The 10575-nt window shown below is 40.7% G+C and overlaps 1 protein-coding gene across 1 annotated transcript; it reads right to left on the reverse strand.

Moving 5' to 3' along the window:
* Window positions 1-1092: 1092 nt before the first annotated feature.
* On the reverse strand, window positions 1093-10009 carry si:ch211-216l23.2 (uncharacterized protein LOC565061 homolog). Its single transcript, XM_062390532.1, has 9 exons — window positions 9836-10009; window positions 9572-9658; window positions 7656-7729; window positions 7336-7459; window positions 5165-5364; window positions 3741-4019; window positions 3426-3587; window positions 2897-3142; window positions 1093-2758 (listed from the first exon to the last, which is right to left on the reverse strand). The coding sequence occupies exons 1-9, from the start codon at window positions 9895-9897 to the stop codon at window positions 2721-2723; spliced, it is 1272 nt and encodes a 423-aa protein (XP_062246516.1). The 5' UTR covers window positions 9898-10009; the 3' UTR covers window positions 1093-2720.
* Window positions 10010-10575: the final 566 nt, after the last annotated feature.

The raw sequence follows: 10575 nt of genomic DNA on the forward strand, positions 1-10575 counted from the left end.
CTTTGTTATATTTCACCTGGCATTTGAGTTAAATTTTAAGGTACTTTCCTTAAGTAATTTTCTTCTCTATCTTATGTTTCTGCTCCATAACAATACTCCTCTCTGCTGATTCACCACCTGCAACCCTGAGGTGAAATAAACATAAATGCATCAACATTAAAAAACAACAATCCAGTGACACATTCTGAAAAATTATTTTTATTTATTTTGTAAATAAACAAGCAACATCTTGTGCTTATAGGTTTTTGTAATTTTACACACTCACTCACGTAATTTAGGAAATCCTGATTTCTTACAGATGAAGACGCCTTAAATATAAATGTAAGATACTCGCTGTTATTTCTGCACACAAACAACTTTTACACGCACCACATTGTGTCCAGTGTGTGTCTGTGTGTGTGTGTGTGTGTGTAGGCTGGAGTAATGAGGTGGAGACAGTTGTCCATTACTTCCTGAGCTGATGGCGCCTCGCAGCAGTGCACCCACAGCTGGAAGAGAAGAGGAGTAGGAGGAGGAGGAAGAAGAGGAAGAGACACACTCAGATGAACCCTCTGTGTGTTGGTCTCAAATTATTACAGAAAATCACAGGGAACTAAAATCTATTGCACAAATAAAACCCTTACATGGATGGAAATAAGCAAGAACACTGATTGTAATAGATAGAAAGGAATTGACACGTTTCTTCAGGAAGCATATTTCCTTGTCTTGCCAGTAACATGTAAAATTCAAAACACATTTCCGTTAAACGTTGTGTAGCAGTGTGTGATTCAGTTTACAGGCTGAGGATTTTGCAGATGAAACGCTCTCCTCCTGTTGTATGGAAAGAAGAGCAGGAGTGTGGCGCCCTCTAGAGTTTAAAAGCTGCAGTTTCATCCTTTCTCCTCCGGCCAGTGGGCCATTCCTGCACTTACTCCTGCAAACTGCAATAATTGGTGTGTATACAATTATCTTGATGTGAAGTCTAATGGTCAATTCTCATAAATAAAAGAAAAAACACACAATTATTAAAACGTGTTTCTCTTCCTCCTGAAAACCCGTTAAACCCCGAAACTGACACACAAAGAAAACATCACAAATACTCCACAGCAGACAGTTGTTGAACATTTACACTTTATATTGTTTTTATAAAAAAAAATGAAAGAAAGAGAATACAGGATTTAAAAATTATCTACAAAACTGGACAAAATGTTGAGCAGTTTAAAAGAAAAGCTGTTTTCTCCCCCTCACAGATCTCTGCTCTCTGTTGTGTCAGCGATGATCTTTCACACTCTGATGGTTCACACTTAACGTGGGCGGGTTCACGGCACTGGTTCCCAACACGGGTTCACGGCACTGGAGACAAATGTTCAACACGCACAGAGGACGTGTCACCGGCAGAGTCACAAACAGACATGTGTTCACTACGAGCTGGGACTCAGTTCACGAGCGCCTCACAAGGATTATTCACAAAACCCAAAAAAGTCTGAAAATGCTACACACTCGAGCAATGAGACAAAAATAAATAGAACTAATCAACAACACAAAGACAGAAATAAAGTGTTAAATGGATGTTAAGGAGTTAAGTTGTTAGTTTTTCCCAATTATTAGAAAAAGCAAAGATTAATGACAATTTAAACTAATCTAAACAGAAACATTTAACAGCAGAGCTGATAAACAATGAATGAAAAACACTTTTTAATCCTTTTACTGACAAATCAACAGAATTCGGGTCCCACTGCAAAGTAAGGATATTTGTTCACTCGGCTTTTGCATAAATTAATGACAGCGAAAAAATACACAAAGTTTGTCTTCCTTTACTTTATCCTGGGAAACGCTTCTAGTTGCCGCTTTGCTTCCATGTTACAAAAACATCTGAGTTTTATTTTAAGGTGGGTGACAAAACAAAAATTCCCAAACTCCAGATTTCAGAGGCAGCCTCCGTCCTCAGCTCTGTGTTCTTTGTGCCACTTGAACAAAGTGAAGTAAAGAAAGTACAACCGAAGGTAATAAATTAAAATATATGTTGAATTGTCGTGAAAGGTGCCATAAGAAGTATATGCAACTGTAGCCTGGAAGCCATTCAACTTTTTTTCTATCTTGACGTCAAAAAAATAAAGTTTGACAAAAAATCCGAGGCAAGAACGCAGATTACAAACAAACTCATTATTGGATTTCTCTCCTCGGGAGAATCCTTGAAATGTCAAGCACCATCCTGAAACCCTGTTGAACAGTGAACAACATATTTATATTCATAATTTACAGAACAAGTTAATGTCCTACTGCCATCATGGGACCACCAACAGCTTTAGCCTGTTTGATTTTTTATAAATAAGAACCAGTTTTCCAGGATTTTTTTTTTTGCATTTGACCGTAAACGTTCCCCCTGCGCAGGTCGTGAGTCAGACTGACACCAACACCACAAAGGATTAGGTTCCCAACTGGAACATGGTTATTTCAGGGTGGATTTAACAGTTTGGGTTAGAGAAAAACAAGAATGACATTAGAACATTTTCAGCATGATCATCATCTTCAGAATACTCCCTGGTGTCCGCTGTCAATCCGTCCACAATCACAAGACGATAAAGTCAGACATTAAATACCAACTTTTCTACTTTTTCTCAAGGTCACAAGAGGAATCCTACGCAGAGGCCAGGAGTGTTCTGTTCTAGAGTTAGGTCAAATGAAAGACTGCTGGTGGTCTGCATGTGTAACACTGCATGTGCGCCTGTGGGTCTCTGTTCTTAGTGTCGGGGGCCACTCAGCCGAGGGAGAGGGGGACCTTATCAGAGAGAGGAGGGGAAAGACAAAAGATATACATTAATTTAAAACTGTATTTGTTTATATACAGTGTCCTGTTTTCAATGTATAATAACAAGACAAAGACAAAAGGTGGAGGAAGAAGTCCTACGTGACCCACCTGGAGAAGAGAGAAGTGGAGGACGGGAACTCTTTAGGGAGGGAGGGGGGCCCCGAATATTGTGAGGGCCCCTGGGACCTTGGTGAAATAAAGGAGGATGGTGCAATAGGGGCCCTCGATTCCCGCCAGGGCCGTTGAAGAGGTTGTGCTGGAGTTGAGGGCCTCGTTGAGATTGGCCCCCTAGTGATGGACCAGGAAGCCCATGCAAGGACAGAAGTGGCGGAGGTTTGGTTTTGGGATATGAACCTTAAAAAAGAGAGAGAAAGAAGTATGTTATTGTACATGGTGCATAATTAATAATAAGAGCTTATCGATTTAAGATGGTGGACTTTTATATCCCAGTTTCAGTGTGTTTCAGAATCATTACACCCCTTTGCACTTGAACGAAAATGCATTAAAACCCAGGTGGGTCTGGTGTTTTCCAAAAGAGCAAGGCCTAAAAATGGCTTCTATATCTACAAGAGGCCTCCACATGACTGGTCTTTATTGTTATTATGGAAATGTGAATGTTCCGGTTGGCTGGTCTAACCTGGTGAAGGCAGGAGAGGTGGGCGTGGAGGTGGAGAGTGGTCCATCATGGGCCCGTCTCCAGGCTGAGGCTGAGGGGGTCCCGGTGGCGTGGGGAGCAGAGGAGGAGGTTTCCCCAGTCCTGGAGGTAACATGCTCCCTTTCTCCCCCTCGTTGTTGGAGGCTGGAAAGAAAAGAGGAAATCAAAATTAAAGACTCACAACAGGAAGAGAAGATGTGACCCAAACGACTAGAACAGGATGAGATAAGAGTTTAAAGGTGCTGTCTATAAAACTGACTCGGCACCCGGCTCTTCCAGACACTTCGCTGTAATCACCTTGGATGTGCTCCTGTCGGGCCCTGACGTACTCTGAGATGGTTTCCAGCTCCTCGGGGTAGAGATGCACCCCCTCAGCTAACAGCGTGAGGAGCGTGCGTGTATCAGTGGGAACGCTGTGGCGCTCCATCTTTTCCCGATCTAGAAAATCATCCAGCAGCTGCGACGCCTGTGCTGCAATGTCGGCAGGGTCCCTCGGGGGGCGCTCTTTGACGAGTCCCCGGCTGTGCTCGGCTGAGACAAAGTCCATGGCCTGGTCTTTGGGCATGTTGCGATGGACTGAGGGGGAAATGAGGGGGTTAGTTGTGAGGTGGCAGTCGACTGCAGGGGGGGGAAAGAGTTGAAATAAGACAAATCTAAAGCTGTAGCTTTAGCAGAACAACCCGCGGCGTTCTTACAGTTCACTCAGTTCACTCTGAAATGCTTTTTGTTTGATGTGACCGAACGGATGGAGTTAATGAATTGATGCTTTGGTGGTTACTTTGAAAAAGGTACTTTTGAATGCGTGTTTTTGATGATTGGAAGAAGTAGGTGAGGAGGGGCATGCAAGTTGTGTTAAGATGAACATTTATCAGTGACTTTAATATTTGTCATGTTTTTATCGACAACAAATTGCCTTATTTTATCTGCTTTAGCTCAAACATTCAGTGATTGGATCTTTGGTTGAGTAAACACGACAAAAACATTAAGTTCATCTACTTTGTTTTCAGTGTAACATCATTATATATCTTTGATGTTCTTGTTATATATGATGCATCTCTTATATTTGTATTATGTTGGTGTGAGTTGAAAATATCAGTTTTTGTGAATTAGGCATGGCACTTCATGTTTTACACTTTATTCAGTTTTGTTGGTTATGTAATGTTCTCTAATGAACTGATGTAGATTGTTGTGTATATCTTTATGTTTATAAAGATAGTCGACATGGCAGCTCCCACAGTAACAGCCAAATCATCCTGTTTGCCCCCTGGTGGCTGGCTACAGTAAAGGGCCTAAATCCCGCCTCCTCCATGTTAACAGTTAGGACATGGACCAAATAATGTTCAAATGATAATTCTTCTAAATTTAGTATTTATTACTTTTGAATAACAGCTGAGACGTACTCGCAAGTGGTGAAGTGCTTGTCTCACCATCTTTATTCAACAGTCACTGGTAGAATCCTGTGTGATTTGATGACTTGGGCTGAAATTTAAATAATGAATACAAATGTTCTAGGCACACAGGTTGAGTGCAGAATTGTACTTTGTGAGTTTTAATGGTTGCATTTCTTGTTTTTATTTGGGTTGACAAGAAGTCTGTAGAAGATTAAGTGTTCAAAGAGGATTCAGAATAGACGTAGACCACATTTGAGCGCTGAGGCTGAGAGAGGGATGGAGAGTTGTTACTGAGGTGGACTGGAAGGAGTACGAGGGGTACCGACTTACTTTTGAGGGAGTCTGAGAATATGATAACAGTGCAGGAGGACAGAGCTATGTTTGTCTGCTCCACCAGAATACATAACGGGGAGCCTTCTGCTCGGACGTCCTGCAGGGCCCGGGTCAGGCCTGTCTCCGCCTGAAGGTAGAGCATTTCCACTGACAGGCCACGCTCCTGCAAGCACTGGCTTAGCGATTTGGGGTAATCCCTTTGAGAGGAAGAGAAACACTTTGTTAACTTGACATTTCTATATTGACTGAACTGAAAGGTGGAGAAACCTTAATTATATCAGTGAGGGAGCTTTGGGTGGAACTTGTATACATTTTTGTATCTATCATGTCTGGAGTTAAGTTTAAAGTGGGCGTTAGGTTAAATATATATTAACCTATAAAAGATCAATTATAATTCACTGGAAGCCAAAATCATCTTAGCAGGCTACAACTGCCATGGCCACTTTTAACCTTCAAAACAGCATGTTTGTGTTTTTTTGCTATCATAAGCAGGTTTCAAAAGCCTCTTGGGTTTATATTGTGTTAAATTAGCTTAAACCAACCCTAACAACTGCAGGTCCAAGCATAATAAGCCTTGAGAAAATAAAACAGCATGCACAGAAGTGTCATCTCTTGGCTGGAGGGTTGATTCAATTATAGGTGTTTGAGTATGAGATGTGTGCAACCTTAAAAAAAAAAAAAACAGTGTTTTAAAAACAGAAAGAACATTTGACTTTTGTATGTAAGTGTATGTAAAAAGCATGTATTTGAGAAAGTGGGATTCATGTTTAATATGTAAAGTAAATAAGAACATTTCAATGAGAGACCTCAGTGGACACGGGTGTGTGTTTGACAGTTTTAAAAGTGCATTACAATGTTAGCATTGATTACATGTTTTTAATATGCAGAACTAAATAGAACCTTGGTTATGATGTCCATTTATTTGTGGATAGTGATCTGACTTATTACTGTTAAACCATAGAGGTTATAGAAAATCCTGAAAACCCACTAAAACACAGTCCAGTTTTCATAGAGTTTACATTTGTTATGTCTTTTGGTTTTGATGTGTGTGTATATATATATTTTGTGTGAAGGGCAAATAGAGATGTGTCCTTTCAAACCTGGAACAGAAATAACTGTGTGTATTAAATGAAGTTGGTGAAATCTGGATTTTGTGGAACGTCTATTTATATGTCTATCTGTTGCAACATGGTCTCCTGAGGATACCAGGCACATACAAGTAGGTAGAATAACAAACTAACTTGAGAATCGTTCAATTTGTTATATTGTTGTTGTAGGGGACCTTGATAAATATAATTTAACACAAAATAGAAAGCAACCTGGGCCTATCAACACTTTAAAAAGGGGTGTTTCTCTTCATGATTGATGGTTGAAGAGCTGCTGTCAAGTGCACATACACACAGGATGAACTGGTTATGTTCAACAGTTTTATGACTTTTTATGATTTGTGGAAGCATCACAAGGCTTTAAAATTAAATAACAAGAATATTCTATATTTTTACCATTGAGAACTAGACCAGACAAACTCTATCTTAGTAGATTGGACCACGAACAAAACTAATACAATGTAATCAGCAGCAGAAGACATTTAAAGATTCAGAAGTGTTTTTTTTATACAAACAGTGCATTCTTAAAACATGCAGACTACTTTTTCATATTTGTCTTGAGTTCCAGTAAACTCCCCCCTCCTCAATCTACACTCAATACACTACAGCCATGACAACGATCTAAATGAGATTAAGCTCAGGAGAAGGACAATCATCCAATCATCAGTGCGACGCCCCAGTGATCTGCAGCTTCACAGTAGAGTGGCTTTTAAAACACAGGAAAGAACCTGAAGAACTGAGAGAAACCAGATCCTCTTGTCTGAATAACACAGGACTAAAGTCTTTGCTCTCAGTTATGAGCATGTCTATTCTTTATCTCCTCAAATTTCATATACAGGTGGAAAAAAGCCTTACAGGGGGGAGGGGGGTCAGTCTGAACCACAGAGCCTGTTTGTGTTTCTTGTACACAAACGTTTGACTCTTTCAAAACAGTTAGTTAAATGACATCCATCACTTTTGTCTAATTGACTGGAAACAGGGTATACACTCCCAAACCTAACCGGGAAAAGCGGCCAGAACTTCCACTGCTTATAGTTTTACAGGTTTTTTCCAGGTACTCACAGGCACTGGTTGGTGACAGACATGACCACACAGTCCGGAGGCTTCCTCTCCTCCTGCACTTGTCTGTAGAACTTCTGGTACAGGGTTTTACGTCGGTCTGCTGGAGTGGAGTTCTCTGGTTTGGCTGAGGGTGGGAAACAGGGTGTTATGCAGGGAGATCATTTATATTTTAATGGATTTCATGTAGACTTCATATTGGGAGGTGATTATTGAACAAATGCAGTTTGATGCATTTTCATACGGATACATTTTGCAGGGATTTAAATTGTTTTCTTTTTGTATTTGCATTGAGAACAAAATATTAAAACAAAACATCTCACCATTCGACTGATGCTTGAATCCCTCAAACTTTACACTTCCAGTGAAGTTTTGAATTTGCTCTCGTTCTTCATAGCTGAAAGAAAAGTGCTGATTAATAAAACGTGGCTTTACTAAATACGGATTTAGTATTTGCTATAACTGTTGCACATCCCACAATAACTGTTTGAAGTTTGTATAATGACGCATACTGACATTTGAACAAAGGCTAATCTTTCCTGAAAGAGTTGTGTGAACTTGTTCTGCACTTCACAAATATAACAAAAAGAAGTTATTTGCCTTGGGCTGGCCACACTACAGTGTTATGATGTCACACATCCTGATGAAGTATCAGAGATATGTTTTTATCCTACCGCCAAAAAGAGCCGGAGAAAGTGAGGAGTGAGACAGAGAAAGTGGAGAAACAGGAGTGAGACGGAGAAAGTGGAGAAAAAGGAGTGAGACGGAGAAAGTGGGGAAACAGAAGAGTGAGACGGAGAAAGTGGAGAAACAGGAGTGAGACAGAGAAAGTGGAGAAACAGGAATGAGAAGGAGAAAGTTGAGAAAAAGGAGTGAGACGGAGAAAGTGGGGAAACAGAAGAGTGAGACGGAGAAAGTGGAGAAACAGGAGTGAGACAGAGAAAGTGGAGAAACAGGAATGAGAAGGAGAAAGTTGAGAAAAAGGAGTGAGACGGAGAAAGTGGGGAAACAGAAGAGTGAGACGGAGAAAGTGGAGAAACAGGAGTGAGACAGAGAAAGTGGAGAAACAGGAATGAGAAGGAGAAAGTTGAGAAACAGGAGTGAGACGGAGAAAGTGGGGAAACAGAAGAGTGAGACGGAGAAAGTGGAGAAACAGGAGTGAGACAGAGAAAGTGGAGAAACAGGAATGAGAAGGAGAAAGTTGAGAAAAAGGAGTGAGACGGAGAAAGTGGGGAAACAGAAGAGTGAGACGGAGAAAGTGGAGAAACAGGAGTGAGACAGAGAAAGTGGAGAAACAGGAATGAGAAGGAGAAAGTTGAGAAACAGGAGTGAGACGGAGAAAGGGAGAGAAACAGAGGAGTGATAAACAGAGGAGTGAGACGGAGAAAGTGGAGAAATAGGAGTGAGATGGAGAAAGGGAGAGAAACAGAGGAAAAAAGTGGGGGAGTGGGATATAAGAGGTGAAGAAAGTGATTATAAAACTGTTCAATTGTTCAGATGTGTTAATATGTATTATCTGTACAATTGGTTGAGACTTTTGAGTCAAGATGTGAAATTGAAATGATAGCTTTTGCTCCCTTTATTTCATTTTTCTGAAGTTAAGCCCTTTATTTGAACATGCACAGTTTTCACAATATATTTATTTTCTCTTATTTTGAAATGCTGCCTTACTCTGATTTAGTTAATGAGATAACATTACAGATATCTGCATTATACATACATGTTCAGTTCTACGTTACGTGAGAATAAATATTGTCAAAAAGTTTTTGAATCAATTTGATTTGACAGTCAGGTAGTAAGTACATTCAGATGCTGATATAACTACTAGGCTACTTAAATATATATGACTCTAAATAGTTACACATCTCGATCTCCCGGGCCTTTGCTTCAACAAACTGGACCTCTTTAAATTTGAGTTGAATCCCCCTGTTCTATGGTGTCAGATACAATCAATACTTATTATCAAGTCAGGGTTAAACTCTCTGACTGGGACCACGTCACATCATTGACTCCTGTTGTCTTTAACTAAGAAGATGCACGATGACACATCTGAAACCAAAGTTATGTGACACCTTGTCGTCCTTCTGTCTGATTGTAGAAGTCAGACTTAGGAAACAGAAGCCCCTCTACAGTGCAGCTGTCTTCTCAGCCCCTGTCACTCTGAGCAGGTGGATGCTACCCAGCGGGGGTTCGGACTGAGTGGGTGTTGGATCCTGGCTGAACGGTTCTGAGCTCGTACCTGTCCAGGACATCCTTCAGCTCGTCGCCCCTCTCGTCTCCTCTGCCCGGGTAAGGGGCTCCTCTCCGGAACCGACGTTTCTGGGCACTGCATCACAAAATGAAGGCATTTCAACGACGGCTTCAAACAGCAACACAACGTGTTCTCCCCTTGCAGCAGTGGAAAGGAGATCTATAAATCGCTTGGTAAGAACAACAACTGTCTTGTGTTGTGGCTGCTACCAGCCATGCTAGCTGCTAATGCTACATTTGCAACACGGCTTACCTCCCGTTCGGGTTCGGTGGAGCCCGCCGGGAACCTGCGGATGATTTCGGCCAGGACGACATTTTAAAATAACCGTAACTTCACCTGCATGCGCCCAAAAAAGACCTCTATACAGTGAGAGAGAAGGCGTGAGGTTTTCTCCAGGCGTTATTCCAACATTGCCTCCACTAGGAGGAGAAGAATGAGGAGGTGGAGGAAGAGGAGGAGTTCTTCTTCTGGCGGTCTTACACGTGTAATACCGCCACCTGTTGGTCATGGGTGTCAAGGGTGGATTGGAGCAAATCTGAACTTTCTACAAATTTGACATAATTTCATTGATTTTAACTAATTTCTTTTTATCAACATTATAAATATTATGTATGAAATATACCTGCATTATATATATTATACATCAAATATACCTACATTATATATAAGACGTCACATATACCCAGATTATATATATTATATATCAAATATACCCAGATTATATATATATATTATACATTGCATATGCCCAAATCATATGTATTATTCATCACATATCTGTATTTAAAAGGCTGGAACACCTGATGACACTGAGGTACTCGACTGAAGATATGTCCCAAACATCGGCTGACATCAACTGGTGGTAGTCATTAATTAGTGTGGTAGAACATACAAAGGATCTTCTCCATCTAGTCCTATGTTCTAAAATGGTAAAGTGTTTAGTTTAAAAAGGCAGAGAGGTATGATGTCTGATCTACTGAGTGGGACACAAG

Source organism: Platichthys flesus, chromosome 6 (assembly GCF_949316205.1).
Source record: "Platichthys flesus chromosome 6, fPlaFle2.1, whole genome shotgun sequence".
NCBI lineage: Eukaryota > Metazoa > Chordata > Actinopteri > Pleuronectiformes > Pleuronectidae > Platichthys > Platichthys flesus.

Coding starts and splice junctions, on each gene's coding strand:
- si:ch211-216l23.2 (XM_062390532.1), bottom strand. CDS start 9,897: ATGTCGTCCTGGCCGAAATCATCCGCAGGTTCCCGGCGGGCTCCACCG. Junction 9,659..9,835: donor CCACCGAACCCGAACGGGAG/GTAAGCCGTGTT, acceptor TTTGTGATGCAG/TGCCCAGAAACGTCGGTTCC. Junction 3,588..3,740: donor CCGACAGGAGCACATCCAAG/GTGATTACAGCG, acceptor TTTTCTTTCCAG/CCTCCAACAACGAGGGGGAG.